General features: G+C 30.8%; 1 protein-coding gene across 2 annotated transcripts in view; it reads right to left on the bottom strand.

Moving 5' to 3' along the window:
- Window positions 1–22,680, bottom strand: part of LOC117173164 (calexcitin-2) — a 235,921-nt gene that overhangs the window by 35,225 nt on the left and 178,016 nt on the right. For both annotated transcript variants that reach the window (XM_033361575.1, XM_033361576.1), the window contains exon 3: window positions 7,199–7,263. In XM_033361575.1, coding sequence (XP_033217466.1) covers window positions 7,199–7,256 — 58 coding nt within the window. In that variant the 5' untranslated portion in view covers window positions 7,257–7,263. The remainder of the gene's footprint in view (window positions 1–7,198; window positions 7,264–22,680) is intronic.

The raw sequence follows: 22,680 nt of genomic DNA, 5'->3' as shown, positions 1-22,680 counted from the left end.
GTCGAGAACTGTGACAGATCAACCCGTGCCTGATATTAACTTATTTAACATAACTTTACCCAACAGAACCTGACCTCACCTAACCTGAATTAACAGAAATTTATTGAACTACCCGTAAAGCTCTGGAAGCATATTTTCCCAGTAGCAAATGTGTGCTACATCGAATGGGTCAACTCGAACCTAACCTAGAAATAAATCTAACCTAGCCTAAGCTAACCTCACGAAATACAATTAAACTCATTGTGTTGTCCCGTTGTATTTGCGGTACCGTTTCATTCAGCGTCGGCTTAACCTACACAGAGGTTTAACCTATCCTAACCTAACAAAACCTGACCTAACCTAACCGATTACGCTGGAAACCTATTAAATATAGCACACATTTAAGACTGAGAACCGTACGCTTACATAGCTACACGTGTGGTTGAGTTTAATTCGGCTAGGTTAGGTTAGGTCAGGTTTTGTTAAGTTAGGATAGGTTGAACCTCTATGTAGCTTAAGCCGAAGCTAAATGAAACGGTACCGCAAACAAAACGGGACAACACAATGAGTTTAATTGTGTTACGTGAAGTTATTTTAAGTTAGGTTAGGTTAGGTTTGGTCAGGTTTTTTTAGGAAAGAATAGGTTTGACCTCTTTGCAGGTTAAGCCCAAGCTGATTCAAACGGTACCGCAAACACAAAGGGACAGCACAATCAGTTTAATTGTGTTTAGTGAGGTTAGGTTAGGTTAGGTCAGGTTTATTTAGGTTAGGATAGGTTTGACCTCTTTGCAGGTTAAGCACAAGCTGATTCAAACGGTACCGCAAACACAACGGGACAACACAATCAGTTTAATTGTGTTTCGTGAGGTTAGGTTAGGTTAGGCTAGGTTAGATTTATTTCTAGGTTAGGTTCGAGTTGACCCATTCGTTGTAGCACACATTTGCTACTGGGAAAATATGCTTCCAGAGCTTTACGTGTAGTTCAATAAATTTCTGTTAATTCAGGTTAGGTGAGGTCAGGTTCTGTTGGGTAAAGTTATGTTAAATAAGTCGATATCAGGCAAAGGTTGATCCTTCACAGTTCTTGACATGTTTTTGAAGTGAAAAATTGCATCACTGGCATTATTTTGAAATTTATTTGCCTCAGTGCATGATTTTTCGTCATTTTTTGAGGTTATGGCTCAACAATGGCGTGATGGGTGATTTTTGATACCGAATTTGAATTCAGCGCCCCAAAATCCATAGGAATACGTGTGTTTTGTTACCAGATGCGCACACTTTTTTTTGTGTGGCTGTGTTATTATAATTTTTCGGGGAATAATTTAAATTGCTTTAAGTTGTGGAAAAAGTGGAAACATACAAGATTATTTTCGTTATCCTCTATCCCAGAAAGGAAATTAATGGCAAACAAAGGGATAAGTCACCTATGGTCTCATATTTCAGTCATGGAAAAATAAGGAATCGAGGAAAATTCAATTGGAAGAAGATGAAGCTAAAACTAAGGAACCTAAAAGCAAGAACGAGAATAAAACCGATTCTACTAATTCTGCTCAAACAGTCGAGACTAGCGAGAAGATTATAATTTAATAATTTAAGGCAGTTTATTCAATTATAAATACAAAGTAATTTATATAAAATGTTTTCCTTCACCAGCGTGCCCAGAGGTAGACCGCGGAAAGAATGGTTAGAATGTGTGAATGAGACCCTAGTTAGAAGAGACATAAGAAGTCACAGAAACACGAGAGCCTGCATGAAAAAATACATGGACGTAAAAGAAGCTAGAGAAGTATGCCAGGACACGAAAGTATGGCGGCAAATAGTCAATAAAAAGAGTGTCAGTAGAGTGAATGACGCCTGAAGCAAAGACCTTGGCTACAAATGGACCCAAGTGGGGAACCTTACATAACGACTTCGTGAGGTTCTTCGCTTGGGATGATTGCTAGAGAGATTGATCAGCAACCTGGGTCGGAGCAGTGTTGCGGAACGAACGTGTTATTTACTTAAATAGCACGAGAATTCTGGATCAATCTGAAAAATCTCTATCCCTGTCACACACTACTCCTTTCCCCTACCGAGTGAGTCACGCCTACCCCGAAAGGGAAATGGCTTAATGGTTCAATAATAATAATTATAATTTACCTACTGAAAATTCCTATATAGGTTCGTACATAGGATCCTATATAGGAGCCTACATAAGATCCTATATAGGGTCCTACATACGATCCTATATGTTTCACCTATAAGTGCTACCTATAGGAAATGAAATAGGTTCCTATATAGGTGCCTGCATAGGACACTCCCTTATAAGGTACCTAATGGTCCGTATGTCTTTAGCTGATCTCAGACTCTAGAGGACCAAACTTATATTCTGCGCAGCCGTAGGTGCTATAGAATACTACTGCGCATCTGGATATAGACCCATTCAGAAACATATACAGGATCCTATATAGGGTCCTATACAAGAACCTATATAGGATCCTTTATAGAATCTATGTCATTTCCTATAGGTGATACCTGTAAATGAAATATATAGGTTCCTAGGTAGGGTCCTATATAGGATCCTATGTAGGTTCCTATACAGGAACCTATATTGGAATTTTCACTAGGGCACTTCTCAGCTATAGTATTATAAATCAGTTTTAATGCTCACAAGCTTTTTAAAAATACAATACAATATTTTTGACATTAATTTCTTTCTTAAATCCTGAAGTTCTTTATGCGGAATCATTTATATTCATCTGAGGAACTAAACATACAAACAACTCAATCCCATCCAACAACATTTGTTGTTCTTGTAAATCATTTTTACAGACGAACAATTGTGAAAGTAAAAAATAATGAAGTGTCTCATCGTCTCAAAATTAGGGATAAGTCCTAAATTTTTCATGACCTAACTAGTCTATACCATTTTCCAACTCCCTCAGTTTTTCGGGGCGACCAGACACAGACAAAAAATTATAATTGTTAAAAGTAAAAAAAAAATTAATAAAAATAAAAATAAACAAACAACCTATTTCATGTCTGCAATCTTGACTTAAAAACAACTGATTGCATTCGCATTGACCATTTTTCAGAAACTGGATACAGCAGATTCAGAAAATTTGAAAAAAAATTTAATTTTTAGCAGTTTAATCAGCCTGTATCCTACAATATTAAAAATATTTGGCTAAAAATTTGAGGACAAATTTTAAAAATAAAGATCTACTTTAGCTTCATAGGAAATTTTCATTAATTAATTATTGATACAAATGTTTCATTTTTTTTTCTTCAACATTAATTTTTTTAGCAGTTCATTCGATCTCCAGCCTACAATATTTAACTGATTTGTATAATACAAACATTTAAAAACAATTCGACTAGATGTTCAAGTGCCCTATTTCAGATATTTTAATTTATTAATTACTTCTTAAAGTATTTCACTTTTTTATGCCCTAAATTCGATTTTTTAGCAATTTAGTCAACCACAAGTCCACAAAATACAATCGATTTGTCTCAGAGTTTAAGGTCCAATTACCTAGATGAAGCTCTAGTTTTACTTTTAAGGAAATTTTGAATAATGAATTATTTTTATAAAAATTTCACTTCTCATGCCGAAAAATAACGTTTTTTGCAGTTCAGTCAACTTTGAGCCTGCAATATTTAATCGATTCGTCTAAAAATTTTCGTACAAGTGGACTAGATCAAGCTCCAGTGCATTTTATGCAGGAAATGTTGATTTATTAATTATTACTGTAAATATCGACAATTTATGACCAAAATTCGATTTTTTTAGCAGTTCTATGATTCTGTCTCGCAAAAGTTGGACTCTTTTATTATCTCGTGTGGAAATAATTCCTGGCAGACTGGAATTATTCTAGCGCCACTACTGGATTCTTCGTGGCTTTCTGTTCACGCCGCATTATATTGGCGCACATCACATTAAAATTAAAATTCCGTCTAAAATCTAGCTTGGCTCTAGAAAGTACTTCTATTTGGACTTTGAAAAAGAAGGCGTCATTTAAAAACTAATTAATAAAAGATAACGAATTACATTTATTGCAGTGCTCAAATCAAAGGAAATTGAAGAAATAAAGTTGCCTGTGTCGTCAGTGCTGTCTCATACCGCAGATTTGTTAATTTAATTCATCACTGAATATCGATTGATCTGATCCATTATACATTGTTTATTGGTAAACTATTGAATGAAAGATAAAGCTAATATCAAAAATTATTGCTGAATAAAGACATTTTATCGTTAGGTTTTCTAGGAAAGTAATATTCCTTTTCGTATGACATGTATCCAGTACTCATCTACATTAAAATGACATATTTCCTAACCTCAAATATTATGCAGTGCTGCCAACAGCACTCAACTTTCATCATGCAATGTAATTTCAAAACTGCTACCAAAAAAGTTGGCAACAATGACCGGAACCGGATTGCAAGAATCACATGTTTGCCAGGCCGCCATTCAGTGTGAATACTTTTCGTTTCGCGACCACGAGGTTTGAAGTTTTCCAGATCCTTTTTCGACGTAAGGGCGTTGGAATCAAAACCAAACGTCAAAACTGCATTTTCTCATTTTACTCCATAAATACTAGAATTATATATTTTCTAGATAATCAGGGCTTAGTCCTCTTTCCAATTAAATCTTTATTCGTAGGAGAACATTGGCTAATTCCAATAGTTTTTTTATAAGGTGTTTTTTTTATTTTAACCCCAGCATTTGAAAAAAAACGTCTCACATAAAAGCTATTGAAATTAAACAATTTTTCACCTCGAATAAAAATGTAATTCAATGCAGGAATAGGCCCTAATGATTTAAAAAATATGTGATTCTAATATTTATGGAGTAAAATGAGAATTCAATTTTGAGGTTGGCAGCTGTTTCCAAAACATTTACAATTGACATTTTCTTTTTTATCAATAACATTTGGAAACATTCCGTCAAAAAAGCACATACGAGCTATATTCCATTTTTTTTACAGAAATCTGGAATTTGTTAATATTCTCAATGTAGCTCATAGTGCTTTTATGTCAGGAATGGTTTAATTATAAAAATAAGTATTAAATTTGCAATCTAGGTCGCATCTACATCTACTATATTTTACTACATCCATTAGAACACACCAGTGCCGCTGTTGTAGATAGCGGCTAGTCTATTGGAGCGTTACATTTGCGCACTGCCCCAGCATAGTTTCTCGAGATAGCGCCAGTATAGACTCGTGGCGGTCTAGACTGGAACAGTATAGCGTCATGAATTATTTCCATACGGAATTTTTAGAAATATTTCACGTTACACGTCCGAAATTCGATTTTTCAGAATTCCAGTCGACCATTTCATACAATATTCAACCGTCTCAAAATTTTAGGATAAATTTATTAAATGGACCTCGAGTGCTGCTGCCGAACAGAAAAACCTAGTAAGTGACATTTGCCATAGAGACTTTTTTCCGATACATGCGCATTAGAAAATAAACTCTATGGCAAAAGTCACTTACTAGATTTTTCCGTTGGAGAGCAGAGTGTGGCTTTTCATAAAATTCAGATGCATTAATTATTTTCAGAAATATTTCACTTTTCATGCCCAGAATTCGATTTGTTAGCAGTTCAGTTAACATGAAGCCCAAACTATTTAGCTGATTGATCCAAAAATTTCACAATTCAGTCTACCTGGAGCTTAGAATATTGAAGTGATATGAGCAAAACTTTCAACATGATTCATTGGATGCATATTCCTAGCGACATTGTGATCAATTATTTCAAATAAAAAATTACCAGCACAATCAACATTGTTTGTAAAATGAAAGTTTGCCAAGTAATTCTAAAATATACCTGAAATAAAATTTTTTTTCAGATTAATAAATGACAACATTTTTGAGACTGCATCAATAAAGGAAGAAATGGAAACTTGTCAAAAGGAAATTTCTCGTTTTGTTAATAATAATATTCTTGCAAAGTTTTATTTTTTTATCTCTTTTAATATCTTCTTAACTTTTCTGTGATTCCTCAATCTAAAATTTTTTTAGACTCAGATATCTTTAATAATTTTTTGGCAAACTTTGCTTTTATAAAAAGAACGATGGAAAAGAACTTATAAAAAATTTCTTAGAATTAAACATAAATATGAAATTGTGGTCTTTTGTATCTTTTGTAAAATTTGTAAGATGTTATATTTTGTATGAGATTTTTAAATTCAGTACTTATTCTTGTGAAATTGTGAAATTTAAAGTTGAACAAAGGTCAGATCTATCGCTTGAGATAAATTCTCAAATTGTACTTTTGCGTAGTATTTTGTAATTTGTGTAAAATTTTTGTATTTAAATAGTAAAATCACACTTTTTAAATTGCACCCATGAAAAAAATTAATTTCTGAAACCAATGGAACTAGGTGCAATGGAACTACGCGCATCTTAAAGCAGCAAAGCAAAAGTATAGAATAATTTCCATGAATTAAATTCCCCAGAGAAATAATTAGGGACCGAACAGTTGATTACATATATGGAATTCGTTTAAGCTCAATTAAACTCTAAAGAATTTTTTATTACTACTTATATTTTTCGAAGAAAAAAGGAAAAACGTCTAATAAATATAAGAATGCAAAGAAATATATTTCGAGCGTAAGCGAATTTCCTTTCTGGGTTATTTATGTAGAAAGGAAACGACACAATTTCTGGTAGCTTTTACCTTTTATTGTCCCGGGTCCCTCGGCAACCCTTCTGAGGAGTAAATAAATATTTTGAAATCACAATACCCCTGGGATTTTTCTTTCGGAGTCCACGGGCAATAAAAAGATTATTTTTCTGCAAAAATGACCGATGAGCGATTTGAGAGGGGTTTCAATTGTTTGTATTTGGTGATAAAAAGATTCATTGTTATTCATTCTGTGCGCATAATGGAAAATGAAAATGCGAATCAGTTAATTGAAATTCGGCGAGTGTAGCACAAATATTTTCTACGAGCCTAGATTCATAATAAAAAAATTTTAATCTTAAAAAAATGTAAAGAAATTTGTCCATTTTATTGAATTGCAATTGAATGATTGTAAATTTAAGATAATTCGACTGAATTTAATTGAACTCAACTAAAGGGAATTTCACTCGATTCAAGTTAATTCTACTGAATTCGATTGAAAATAAATTTAAACCCTGAAAATAATGGGAGATAGACTAAATTATACCAGTAAAGTTAATAAATATAAATTAAATATGAATTTTTTTTAGCTGCAACTTTTACTTACCAAAGAAGGTATTGAAAACGAAGAGCAGTTTTTTCTTGCGGAAATCTGAAATCGGCATTGTCTTTCTGGAAAATAAAAATAAAATTTATTGGAACCATTATCTCACCATTCTGAATTTTTAATTTTTTTATTCTATGATCAATCTACTTTTGTAAAAATCGATTCATATCCATTCCTCTTTCGGATAAAATTCCAAAATTTAAATCTCACCTTTACTGAGTAAAATCTAATGATCTTTGAAGAGTTCTTTGGGAAAATAAACCTTCTTTCACATATCCTTACCAGTCTTTATATTAAATACAACAATGCGATAAGTACAATGTAAATTACCAATGACGCAAATTGGTCGTCACGTTTTATAACACGGCGACAGTAAACTGATATTTCTAAAAATAAAACATTTTTTATTATTTTGTCCCTCCAGGATTCAATGGAAGACGCAGACGTGGCATTTTAGCCCAGAAAATAAAAAATATGATCTTGCACATTTTTTCCACAATTCGTTTTGTTAAAAAAACACATGATGATTAAGGAGGTCCAAACAAAAGCTTCTTTTAAAAAGTAGGAACGATTTTCGTCTCATTCAAAATAGAAGTCAAATAATTATGTTCGGTCTGAAGTAAAGACTCAATAGGATAATTAATATTATTAAAAAAATTAATAAAAAATTATTGGGACCATCATTTAGGATATCTATTAGAGTTATAAGAAAATATTGAAATAATTTTTTTATTTGAGTTTTTGATCCTACATGCAATTGAAAAGTATTGCTTCGCTCTTGTCAGAAATTTCCGTAAGAGTGTAAACTTTTTCAGCATAATATTTCTAGAATTTTTTAATTGTGAAGAAATTGAGCCCAAAAAATCGTCAATTTTTTATAATTTATTAAAACTTTGAGATTCTTCGCCCTTTATACTGCATAGAAAGAAAAAAAGCTTGATATTTCCAAACACTTTATTTATTTTCTAATGCATTTTCAATTATTTTTCTGAAAGTTTCATATAAATTAATAAAACCGTTTTCTAATTATCATTATTATAAGTTGACAAAAAATTCTTTTCTAGCACCAAAAGCTGTTTTTCTTCAAATACGTTTATCTTAACTAAAAACTTTTGTAGTTGGAACTATTTTTCAGTGTTAGATCTACAATCTTTATTGATAACTCATTACCGTGAAGTGAATAATTATGAAAATACCCAAAAAAAATGATTGATAACCTGTCATATTATCTTTTTGGTTAGGATAATTGAACTAATTATGATATATGTTAAAATAAATAATAAAATACATAGTTAACAAAATTTTATAAATATGTGTGACTAAAAAAGGGGAAAAAAATTTGTTAGTACATCAGGAATCGAAGAAATGGTCTGATAGGAATATTATGCTGAAAAATATCATGCAGAATGGAAACCTTTAACTATCACAAAAAAGGAATAATTTTCAATGGTTTCTGGGGGTCAAAAGCTCATATAAAAACATTGATTCACTATATATTCTTATAACTCTAACAGATGTCCTAAAAAGTGGTAATTATATAGACTTTTTTTCTACCCTGATAACGATATCCAAAACGAGGAAGAAAAATTGTTCACAATAATATAAAAATCATAGATAAAGTAGACTTTTAATATTTAAAAACTGTAGTGAAAAATTAAATTTCTATCAAACAGATTTTTTATGTAAAGACATGTAAGCTTATTGATAAAAAATCAGGACTTGAAATTATTAGAAACTCGGACTTAGCCCTTTTATTTACATGAAATATTTCAGAAAACTTTAAAAAAGATCAGAAAATTTAAGACACTTCCGAAAAAATGTTGAACTTTTTAATCATTTTCCATACATTTAAGAATAATTAGGATTAATTAAAACAATGATCTAAAGGCATTTTATTGCAATTAACAATAACACAGATTCTAAATGATATAAGAAAAGTATAGAAGTTTTTGATATGTTTCGAAAGGTATCTATTTTTGCTTCATCAAAGAGGAACATTTGTTTTTATTATTTATTATAAGAATTTCAAAATTCTAAAAATGAAATTCGTTCTAGCTAAATTATACTTACTATGATATTTTAAACAATTGTCCAGATTTATGTACATATGGGCATATTTATGTAACTATGTATGTGTGTGTGTATCTTACATTTTTCTTATCGCAACCATATCTGGAGATTGTGTATGCAGATAAAGTCATGAACTTTGGTAGATTCATTTTGTTCTTGAATATTTTAAAACGCGCTGAAGGATTTTACAAAATATTGAGTTTAACATTGGTTAAGAAAATATTTAATTGAACAAAAATCAGTTTTTTTTTAACTATAACTTTCTCAACGATTATAATCTAGCTTTAAAGCAAGAAAAATAAATAATGGCGAGAAAAATAAAATATTGTTCTATATCAGTAGGAAATTTGAATAAAGAAGAAAAATTTTCGTTTGGTTACAATATTAAAACGAAGAGTCTAGGCACATGAAAAATATTTCATTTACGCTCATCGAATTTCGGTGAACCTGGACGCAACTATATTCAAAAAATGATTTGAAAAAAATGCTTACTTTTTTAACTTTTCGTTACTGTCATCAAAAAAATGTTCCTGGTATAAATACAAATCAATTATTTTAGAAAATATCAATCGATTTATGAATGAAATACTTTATAGTATTTTGGGAACGGGTGAATATTAGCCGATATCTTTTAAACTCATTTTCCGGGTTTGAACAAATTTTCCTGGTCACTGATAAGATTTAAAAATTCAAGCTCTTAAAACCGTATTTATAATTTAAACTACCTATTCGAATAAGAATATCTAAATGTGCAAATCTAGTGCTGAAGAATAAATTCTAAATTTGACTTTTGAAGAGTTCAAAATTGAAAATAAAAAATTAAAGGCTCTCGAAACACAAAAGATTTAAAATCATAGGCATAATTCAAAAGTAGAGACCATTCAAATTAAACGTTTTTTATCTCGAGGTCGTTAAATAGAAAACAAGTTCTTTAACACTGAAGATTGAAACAAAAAAATAAGCTGTTTAACTGTTTCGACTATGAATTTGACATTGACACATTTACATACATCTTTAAGGGGTTTTAATTAAAAATTGTTTTTATTTATAAATTTTCAGTCGAAAACTAATCAATTTTGAATGCTTACAAATTAATTATTTAGCCTATTAAGACTTTTAGTTGGGAATTTTTCAATTTTAAACATGAAAAATTTCAAACGAGACGGGTTTTAATGCAAAAAATGTGTAAAAATGTAGTAAAAAAATGGTTTAAAATTGAATGCTTTGTATTTGAAATTGTTCCTTGCGATTCAAAATAAAGTTGTATTATTATTTTGAAGAATTCAATTAATGATTATTTAATTTCACTTGCTAATATATTTTAAAATTGTGCAATTTATAAAGTATCTAGCAAAAATTATATAATTTTAATAATTATTTTTACAATAATGTTTGAATTTATATTTCTTTAATTTCAAATACTTCTAATTTGAAATTGTTCAATATTAAATATTTTATCCGGAATTTTTTCATTTTTATCCTTTGAAAAGGACTTCAATATGGAATTCTGCAACTTTAAATGACTTCCATTTAATACTAAGCAATTTCTTAAAGGGTGTAATTTACATATTGAAAATTTAATATCTTCTGAGATGTAAAGGCTTAAACGTAAAGTAACTCAATTATTAAGCTTTTTATTTTAAACCATGTTCTCAACCGGACGCTAGAAATTTAAGAAAAACAAACAAAAGTGAAAAAGCCTATCTGGTTTATAAATAAACATTTTTTACTAATCGAATAAGTTTTTGGACCAGAATTTAAAAAATTGCTGATCAGAAAAATTGGAGCCCATTTCAGGTGATATAAGGAATTCCTGAAAAAGACGCCTGTTTCTACCAAGAAATTCTTCACCAAGATTCAATTCTTTGGCTCAAGAAAATTTTCCCCGATTTAAGATTTGGTTTCTCATTTTCTTATCAGATGCCGTTGAAAAACTACGTCACACTTCCAGGGGGGGGGGGGGGGGGGGGATTAACAGGTTTCGCAAATAATTTTAACATAGGAGGGAGAGGGGTTATTGCTAAATGTGACATCACGCATGAAATATTTGTATATAAATAATATTTATTTGCAATGGTTTAATGCATAGAAATTAGAGATTTTATTTGATAGGTAATGAATCTAAATACAGACTTCACATACTTACCTCTATTCCTCTCTTTTTGTCTTTTTTTTATACAATTCCTCTTCTTCTTGTTTGAAGAAATGTTCCCTTTCTCTCAACCCATAAAGAAAATTCAAATCCATTTCGATAAAAATTCATTCTTTTTAATTGAAAAATCTTTTGTCATGAAAAATAAATTAAACAATTAATAATTGAACTACATTGTTGAGCATTCATTTTATAGGAATTTATAGGATTTGACTATTTTCTTGAAAATTGGTTCTTTTTTAAAATTTAAAAATAACTTATTAACTGAAAAGTTTAATATTCCATTATTGTTTTAAAATTAATCTTCTCTATTCTTGAATTTGAGGGCCAGGTTGAAGGATAAGCTACTTTTATTGACTATATAGTTGTAAATGCATCTGGTCTGTTTTAAATAAAAATTTAACTATTTGCTTGAAAATTTCTGTATTCTATTGTATATTCATCGCTTTCGTTAATAATTAAACTCTTTTATTAAAATTTTTATTTAAATCCATTTTTTCAGCTGTAAACTTGACTATTTGGTAATTAAATAACTACAAATTAATTAATTTGTTGTAACTATCATATTTTTGGGTTGAATATTCTATTATTTTGGTAGAAGATTCAGCTGTTTCATAGAGAACTCGCCTTTTTGGTTTGAAAAGTCAATAATTTGATCGACATTTTTTTCTCTATCCAAAGAAAAATCTCTCTTACTGTTCAAATTCATCTCCTTTGGTAAAAATTAAATCTTTTTTTGGTCAAAACATCAACTATAATATTTTTTTCTTGAGAATTAGTCTTTTTTGAGTGAAAAATTAACTACTTGGTTGCAAGTTGAACTTTTTTCTTAAAAATTTATTTTTTCTTCAAGATTAATAGTTTTTGTTGAAAATGGCAATTGCTTAATTTTTTTTGAGAATTAAACTATTTTGTTTGAACCTCATCTGTTTAATCGGAAATTTAAGTGTTTTTTTAAATCATTCGTCTTTTTAAATAGAAACTTCGTGCGTTTGGATTGAAATTCGTCTTCCAGAAAATTTGTCTTCTGACCTTGATAATCCAACTGTTTGGTTTAAAATTCAACTATTTTGTTAAAAAGCTTTCGCTTTAAAGTTAAACACAGTAGTTGCAATTTATACTTTTCGGTTAATAATTATTATTTATTTTTTAAATTGAAGTATTTAGTAGATAATTTATGTTTGTAGTTTGCAATTCAACAATTTGGTTAAAAAGTCATATTTTTCCAACAATTCTACTTTAGGTAGTTTTAAGTAGTATAATAGAGAAAGTTTTAGGTAGCAGAACCTCTCCAAATTTCGCTAAAGGATTCAAAACGGTGGCTATTTAACACAAAATTCTTTCTACTTTTTCCGTAAAAATATTGAATTTATCATGAAAATGCATAGAACAGAAAATATGCATGTCATGAAACTGAACAACTTTTGTTCAAAATTTTGTTTGAACTATCAATATGTTTGAAAATAATTATGAAAAAATTTTTTGTATAAAACTATAAAAATTGTTAGGCCAAGAAATGCCAATCACGTATGATAAAGATATTTTTGTCTCGATTTTACAATCGGAACTCTTGTATACATAGTTTAAATGTATATGTGCCTTATTTTTTTACATATAAACGGGGTTTTTAATGGAAAACCTGCTTCATTGCACAAACTCTCCACTTTTTAAAATATTCTATAATAGAGCATTATCTAAATCTAAAATTGTCTAAAAAATTAGTGAATGCACCGTATCCACAAATTTATATTTTTTGGCAGAAAAGTTCTTATTTGAAAATTGATCTTTCTTGGCTGAAAATTCAACATTTCTTGCCAAAAAATCTAATTTCTCTAAAAAACTCGGGGTTTTCCTTGAAAATTCAACTATTTGGTTTTTGTTTCAAGGTTGATATTTTTTCCTTCAAATTCGGTCATTTGGTTGAATATTAAAATTTTTGCTTGAAAACTCATCTTTCTTGCTTAAAATTATTCTTTTATTTAAAAGTCAACTGTTTTCTAAGGGATTCGACTTTTTAGCTGAAAAACTAAACTCTTTTGTAAAAAATAAATTTCCTTTTGTAGAAAAGTAATCTTTTTTGAATGAAATATTAAATTAAATTAAATATTATTAAAATAAATTAAAATAAATTAAAATATTAAATATTAAAATATATATTATTTTCCTGAAAAATTAAGGTTCATTCTGTGAAATTAATAATAACTCTCTAGAAAAGTAAAAACATGTTTTAACTATATCAAGGTCGATCTTGACGTCAATATTTGGAGACCTGAACTCGGACAATAATCTTCTAAATTGTTGACTCGCTCAAACGTTTTATAAAAGGTAAGAGTTTCTATTCGCACAAATCAAAGGCTAACTTGGTCTTTTATAATATGTACAAACTAGATAACTGTAAAGATAAACCGAGAAGCCAAATATGAATGTTAAATGGGAATTACAAATTCAAATGCTCGCAGAAAAAGGATTGAAAAATACAGAGGTCATGTAAAAACTCAGGAAGTCATGAATATTACAAAAACGTTCTAGAGGTTACTGCAATTTTTAAAAATTCATTCTTCAATGTGCATTAGTCTCTAAAAGCAAAGAGTGCAAGAGAGAAAAATGTAACATCGCAGATAAAAGCTAACACATTTTGAGAGGAATGAATATTTTTCCTGCTGAAAAGATATGTAGCACATCTCTTTAGGATTTTCTCTCCTTTTCTGAAAGTACGAGAGATAAATAAAAAAGTTAAGGAAATCGATAAACGAACCTATCAATTTTCTTAGATACGACGTGTGCATAAGTGATCCAGAAAAAACTTTCTCACCTGGAGCCTTCACACAACGGATGTTTTTCTGAGTCCCAAGGCACACGTTCTTTACAAATGCCAAATGTAAATAAAAGTGCAATAATATAGGAAAATAAAGATCGGAAATCAAACGCCTTTAGGACCGTTCAAAAATTACTTTACACTTTAGCTTTTTGTGTGTGTGTGTGTGAGGGGTGGGGGGTAACAGGTTTGAGACTGTGAAGTAGGGTGGTAACCATATAAATGTGAATAAAAATTGGTTGAAATGCTTGAAAAAATGAAAATTAGCGATATTCATTTTTCACTCTTTCTCCTATTCTCTTCTAACCCTTATGTTTAAGAAAATTTCTTTTTTCTCGTTTTTTCGGCTTGCTTGAATGAGATCTAAATTTATGTAACTCAATGCAAATCAAATTATTTTTGGTTGAAAGATGACAATTAAAGTGAATTATTTAATCATTCATTGTATTAGCTGAAGATCTAACTATTTTGTTGAAAATTCGTTGTTTTATTATTGAAAATTATTTTTTTTTGTATTGACAATTTAACTGTTCTATTTTTTATTGATTGATTTATTCAGCTATCAAATTTTTCGTTGAAAATTGATCGTTTCTGTTTAGGAACTCAACTATTAAATTATTCATTTAGAATTGATCCTTTTTGTTTGAAAATTCAGATATTTTTATTGAAAATTTGTTCTTTGTTAGTTCAAAATAGATATTTTTTATTTCACAATTCGACAATTTGGTTATAAATTGAATATTGTGGTTAATTCGTCTTTTTGTTCATTAATAATCTTCTGGACTGAAAACTCAACTACTTCTTTTAAAATCGTACTAATTTGATGACAATTAATTTGATCAGTTGACTATCTCATTCATTGAAAATTCAACTACTTTCTTCTGAACTCGTTTTTTTGTTCAAGATTAATTTTTTCAATTGCAAATTTAACTATTCCATATTTGGTTACACATGTTGATAGTTTTTAGTTTAAAATTCTATTATTATCATATAAAGTTCAACTATTTAATTGACCATTCACTTTTTGGTTGTATATTCACAGTATTGGATTATAAATTAAATTGTTTTCTAAAGAATTTACCATTGTGGTTTGAACAGTCAACAATTTGATTGATTTTTTTTTCTCTTGACTGGGAAGTTTTTCCTGGTTGCTCTGACAAAAATATTCAGCTGTTTTGTTAAAAATTTGGGTTTGGAGTTAAAATTCTTTTTTGTAAAAGTGCAACAGTTTGGATAAAAATGACTGTTTTAGTTGAGTTAGCTGGGGATTCCATTCTTTTATTGAAATTACTTCTTTTTTTGTTCAATTTCTCTCTTTCATTTAAAATTAAAATACTTTTTAGTTTAACTCTTACATTTTTAGTTGAGAATTCGATCTTTCGAGTAAAATCGACGGTTTATTTTTTAAATAAAATTTTTCTGCGTGAAATATGAACTACAATATTTTCGTTGAAAATTTTTCATTTATGTGGAAAAATTAAACTATCAAATCTTATTTTAAACTTGATATTTTTTGTTTGAACATTCTGCTGCTTATATACATTTTGTTTAAAATTCGCCTTTTTATGTAAAAAATTGATCTTTTTGGTTGAAAATTGAACTATGTAGTTACAAAATTATGTATATTGTTGAAAATTCGTCTTCTTTTGTAGAAAATTGGTATTTTCTTTAGAGAATTCATGTTTTTGGTTGAAAATTGAAATTTTTTTTTGGAAAATAGAATCATATAATTAGAAATTGATGTATTTTTTTTTTAAATACAATATTTTTACTTGAAATTTCGGCAATCTGAAGAGTTTCATATTAAATTTAATCAAGTACCTACAACATTGCACTCAAAAGAATTTATTCCGCTATTGTTATGAAAATGTTTCTTATTTTCCCTGTTTTTAGAGAATGTTGGCCCCTAAAGCATTCTGGCGTATCACGGATTGAAATTTCAACTGCCTTCTAAAAGATTGTCCTTTTTGACTTGAATATTTAATAACACTTTGGTTGATGCTTAATGCGGAATCTTTTTTATTTAAAAATTTGACCGCATTTGGCTGGAAATTCATCTTTGTATATAGAAAATTGAAATATTTGTTTAAAAATTGAACTATTTTATTGAATTTTTATCCTTTTTGCTTGAAAGTCTATATATTTGGCTGTAAATTCAATTATTTGGTTAATACTTTAATTTTTAAAATAAAAATTTATGTGTTTTGTTGAAAATTCATTTTTGTTGATCGAAAATGCAACTATGTGGTTACAAATTCACTGCTTCTGTTGAAAGTTGGATCATTTTTCAGAGAATTTAACTATTTTGTTAAAACTCGTCCTTTTTTCCAAAACTTAACTGCTTTGTTACAAATTCGTTTTTTTCAAATGAAAACTTATCTTTTAACTATTTGGTTAAAAATTCGTCTCTTTTCTTTGAAAATTAAACTATGTGGTTGTAAATGCCACTATTTAGTCCAAAATGAATTTCTTTGTTTGTTGCAAATTAAACGATTTGGTTGAAAAATCATTTTTCTTGATTTAAAATTAATCTTTTCGGGTTTTAAAGTAAACTGTTTTCGAAAACATTGCATTTTTAGCTGGAAAACTAAACTCTGGACTGTAATATAGTACCTATAAATTAATTTTATTTGAAAGAACGTATTTTAATATTATTTCCCTAATACGTGAAAAATCACCCTGTTACCCCTGTTTTGAGAGAATTTTAGGATGTGAATAAGCCTGGTAAAATGTTATAATCGGGCATTTTGGATTTACTCAGGCGTTTATCAAACTAAATCGATGACAAAATTTTGACTAAAAATGGATTTGGTGGTGTTCGTATTTTGAACGTCACCCTGAGTAGTTCAAGCTTTGGTTGATGATCTGTGGCGAAGAATGGAAGAGGTTTGGAAAGTGTTCCAAACAGCGTGACGTAGTTTTTAAATGGTACCTTTCTAGGAATAAATTTGCTTCAGATGAAAATTCAGAAAACGGCATTTCGCACAATCCAAGAGAATAAAATCGGCCTCAAGAGCCTTGTACCGGATTTTCTTTTGCTTCCAGGATTGATGAATAAGAAGAAAAGTATTTGGTTTCTACAGAAACGCTGGCATTTTCTTAAGAAATCCGCTACTTTACCGTGGGACCTTTAACGTTTATGGGAAATCGATGGAAAAAAAACAAACAACTGAGAATCTTTTGTCGTGCATAGCTTTTATGAGCCGAGCAGATATTTCCTCCTTGAAAAAGATGAGTTCATTTATAATTAAGGGTTTCCAAATTTTTATGACTTCCTATTTGGCCTTATCTTTAACTTAAATCTCTTTAAAATGATCCTTTGCATCAAAATAAATCCTTTTTTTTTTTTGTAATTGGATGAAAATAAACCTAAAATGCCACAATTTAATGTGAAAGAAAAGGAGATACTCATAACAGTTAATAAGAACTGATCGTACGATATATCTTCTTCATGAACTCTTAAATTCGTTTAACGCTATTTTTTAATCAGCTTCAGTTGTTATCTAGAATTATCTCTTACTCCATTCTAATTAGTGGGGTGCATAATAATTCGACACGACTCGACTCAGAACCGAAATGTGGGCGTGAGTTATGAGTCCAATTTTATGACACCGACATGTTGACACGAAATCAAACTGAAAAACGGTTTATAGAAGTAGGACAGATAACTGCAATCAATTTCAGTGCATTTTGAAAGAGGCAGCAATATGATTTTTGAATAGCATTCGTTTTTAGCTAAAATTCTTTTTATAAAAATAGTTAAAAGACATTCGGTGTTTTTAAAACATTTTTATCACATATCTTAATGTTTACTCAATCTCAATAAACAATAACTCACTTGTTCTTTGAAACGGTCTTCACAATTCTACTCGTAAAATTATTCTAGAAAATGTATCACAGAACAAAATGAGCCACTGTTTGATGAAACTTTTATTTATTGAGTAGGGTTATTGTATGATTTACAAAAGTAGAAAAAGATTTTCCAATAATGTGTTATCTGATCTTTAGATTGATGATACAAAATGATGTTTAAATGCCTAATTTCTGACAAAATTGAGAAATAAATAAATAATATTTGAATATTACAACGACCTTGATTTACTAAATCGTTTCTACCAATTAGTGAATATATTTAGAAATATACAAATTTTATAATAAAATGACCACTTTCGTATACGAAATCGGGCATTCTGGTTCTGGTGATTACATGGAATTTTTTGGGGCTCAAATATATGGTTTTCCTATGTAAAATATAAGACACGTATCTTTTATTTGATACCATCAAATTTTTTTTACGGACTTAGGTATATTGAAATATTTAGGTGACTGATGCAAAAATTGACGAAAATGTTCTATAAAAAGTTGTATGTTAAAATTAAATTGACATGATTTAATTTTCGTTGAGGTAGCTCGCAGTTAAACATAAATTCTTTCTTTCTCAAAGAAACTTGAAAAATAACAAAAATAAAAAAACCGGCAATGAGAAATATATGCTGTGAATTTCGCTCTAGAAAAATTTATTTCTTTTGATATGGAATAAACTTTTTAAACATTTTAAGTTTTATTTCATTAGGAAGCTAAAATAATATGTATATTTACAAAATATACAGCTGAAAAATTATAAATATTCGACCTTTTAGATTTGAATTAAAAAAAATTGATGACGTTATGATTTTTGCTTTTCTTCTTTGACAAATCTTACTTCTTTTTGTACTCATTACTACTAACAGTATTTTAAAGGGGAAGTAGAAAAAACAGAATAGGTAAAACTTATATGTGGAAATGAGGGTTGATAACAAACAGTGATTTTGCACAATAAACTAGATTTAATAAAATACATAAGAAAAATAGGTACATGGCCACATTGATTTTCGTAGTACTCGATCGGGCGTACATCATCGACTAACTCTTTGGTTTAGAGGACTCGGGGTCGCATCTCTTAGTCCTCCCCTCTCTCACACTCGCCCTTCCAGACTATGATCGTCTCCTGACGATACGTCAGCATCGAAGTCTGCCCCGGGGCCTCATAAGATCTGCCGAATTTGACGTTTCTATGGGTCCTTAACCGTCGATCTTTTGCACGTCATAACGCTCTCGAAGCTCTTTTTGGGGGTCATTGAATTCCTTCAAAAGTAATTGCTGAATCATTTCTTGTAATTGCAGGTCTTCCTTATCTCGCATTGGTGTACCCATGAGTACTTGGAAGGGTGTTGATGCTAGACTTCTCTGGAACGTGGAGTTCAAAGCACGCTGAACTTGGCTGACGTGTTTGTACCATTTCATCGGTTCATCCATACCCAACTTTGTGAAGACTTCCTCAAGGGTTTGATGTATCCTTTCGACTTGTCCATTACCTCTTGGAATACCAGTAATCGTGTGATAGCATTCAATTTTCTCAGCTTCGCAGTAGTTTTTGAACTCACGGGAGGTGAATGCAGTGCCTCTGTCAGTTATGACTCTACGTGGATTCCCAAAATTCTGCTGATGAATTCTCCATTTATCTAGAACTTCCTGAGTTCCAGGAGATTTGTTGGAAATATCCAAACAAACTTCGTGAATCCGTCGATCATCGTCAACAGGTGTTTGTAGGATTTGTTGGTAGAGGGTAGCAGGCCAATGTGACCCATGTGCATCGTATCCAGCGGCACATCTCCTTTGGGTATAGGGTGTAGGAAACCCTCTGCTTTGCCTTGTTTCTTTCTACCTAAAATGCATGGTACACAGTTTTTAATGAGACTCTCGATCTTTGGTTTCAGTCCATCGATCCAATACTCTCGTTCAAACAATTCCTGCGTCTTCTTCGGTCCGAAATGACCTACCTAACTCAAGAGTGTGAGATAATCTTACGCTGCATGCCTTTCGGTACCACGAACAACTTGGTTCCGCCTTTCTCTCGATAAAGCAATCCTCTCTCTGTTACATAATCTTCATGCGTTTCTTTCTCGAGTAACTTCTTTATTACGGTGACTTTTTAATCTGTCTCCTGAGCTTGTCTGAGCTCAATGCGCTACTGTGAATTTTTACGCCTGTAATTGGAACGCCCAAAACTTTTCGCCGTTGTTTATTTCCTTTTTGTCCATTCTCTGTTTAAAAGCAATGCAGAGTTTTTACAATTTTAAAAGATCTTCCGAACAATTACGGCCTAAACTATTCTAAGGCATAAACTACGGCAAGTACTTCCAAATCATAGCTACAATATTTCCACTCTACATCGGTCGTCGCTCTGCTAAAGTAGAAGCACGGATACATCATTCCATCTTCTGCACATTTTTGCATTAAAACTGCGCCATAGCCGTCCATTGAGGTATCGGTGTGCACCTCAATTTTTAATTATGGATCGAAAATACGCAATACAGGCTCTTCGCATAATGCCTGCTTCAACAATTAAAAGGATCGATGCATACTCTAGAAGCGCCTCCCTTTCTACGCACAACTATTACAGGACTTGCATATTCTAAAGAACTAGAACGTATAACCTTCTTTTCTAACCATTCTTTTATCTGTTCCTCGGTTTCTTGGTGTTCAGTTTGTGCCAAACGGCTCGGACTTTGACATACTGATATATCGTCTTTAAGTAAAATTTGTATTTCAAACGGAGTGATGTTCTTCCCTGTAGGCCTGTAGTTCTCAATCAGCGTTTTTACTTTATCCCTATAATTCCCTGAAAGATGGCTATACGCGTTTTCTTGTGGTGAATCTACAATATGAACACAATATACAATACTTTTCTCGTCATTCGGAAGTTTCTTGAAACGCGCGTTACATCTCTTAATAGTTATCGCAGCCTTTTTCAATATACCATTACCAATTATTACATTAAAATCTTTTTTTCTTACCACATCAAATGTTAGTTCGTATACCTCATCGTCAAGTTCTACTTCACAGCGTCTTTTCGCGTCGCGTCATCAGCGTCCTAAATTCTTTTGCGTCAATAAAACGTCCTAATCACTTCACTGCTGTTTTCTACCTCATCCCAGACGAGCCCCCAAAAGTGTGGGAATGAGGGTTAATAATAAACAGTGATTTTGCGTAATAAACTAGATTTAATAAAAGAGATAAGGAAAATAGGTACATGGCAACATTGATTTTCGTCGTACTCGATCGGGCGTACATCATCGACTAACTTATCCTTCCAGAGGACCCGGGGTCGCATCCCTCAGTCCTCCCCTCTCTTACGCGTGGTCACTGGGGACTTACTCCTAACTAATGCCTACGTATTTTTTTAAACGACCTAATACTAAACTACGAAAAATTCTCGGTTCCTACATATATATTGTTTAAACGTATATTCTGCAAATGTTTATTATTTGTAATATTCTGCATCTTAAATTCACAAAATTTATAACTAAACTTTCCAACATTTTTCATAAAATTATGAAATTGTAACCGAATTTTTCCAAATTTACCTTAAATAACGAAAATATTTTTGTAATTTTCTGTTACATGTGACAGAATAAAAAATTCGTTACTCAAAACGCTATATTTCTTTGGAGTCTTCACGGAGAAAAATAGATAGTCAAACTTTGAGTGTCAAAAGGACCCCGCACAATTTACATTAAAATCGGGCCCCGGTAAAATTGGCTGAAATTGCAATATAATTTAGTTCAAAGTCTCCTCATAAAAAAATACTAACGGGGAATAGTCCAAAAAATCAAAAGTTCTCGAGTTAGGTGGGGCTGAACGCGAAAAATATGACCACAAGCGAATCTAATGTCCCGCTGGAAACTTTAAGATGAGATGCAGATTTTTCATTAAACTGTGATCAGTACAATACTAGATACATTGGTAAGACCAGTCCAGCTAATAAGGTCAACAAAATGGCGCTGACCTGTTAATATTAGGCGAAATCATAGCGCTGTTCTGGCAATGTAAATACTGTTCGAAATATTAAAGGTGGAAGACAGTTCAGTCAATAAATACAAGACTGTAGATCAGTCCAATTATCAAAGCAAAAGCCACTCCAGCTACTAAAGGCATTGTAATGGTCGTGCCCTGGCAATGTAAAGATTTTTCAAAATAATCAAGGCAAAAGACATTCTGGACTTCCAAAGATATTTTGTATTCCTGATAATTAAGAAAAGACTATAGGTCAGTCCAACCAACAAAGGCAAGATATGTTACTAGTCCAGTCGGTTAAGACAAGACTATGAATTTGTTTAACCAACAAAGGCAGGATATGTTATTGGTTCAGCCGGTTAAGACTGGACTTAACATGTCTTGCCTTTGTTGGTTGGACTGACCTATAGTCTTGTCTTCATTATCAGGACTAAAACTGCCGTGATTTGAGAAAACACCGTAAACTGCAAAATGAACGAAGCGGAGAAAATCGACGAAAACTGTTTTAATCTTTACTCGCGTGTATCGTGGATTCTAATTCATTTTCTGCAGTTTTTTACATTCTCATCAAGAGAAGGTATTAGATTTGTGTGAAATTTGACCCCCCCC

This window comes from Belonocnema kinseyi, chromosome 5 (assembly GCF_010883055.1).
Source record: "Belonocnema kinseyi isolate 2016_QV_RU_SX_M_011 chromosome 5, B_treatae_v1, whole genome shotgun sequence".
NCBI lineage: Eukaryota > Metazoa > Arthropoda > Insecta > Hymenoptera > Cynipidae > Belonocnema > Belonocnema kinseyi.
Note: the sequence above shows the minus strand (reverse complement) of the source record. Positions and strands in the feature narration are given on the sequence as shown.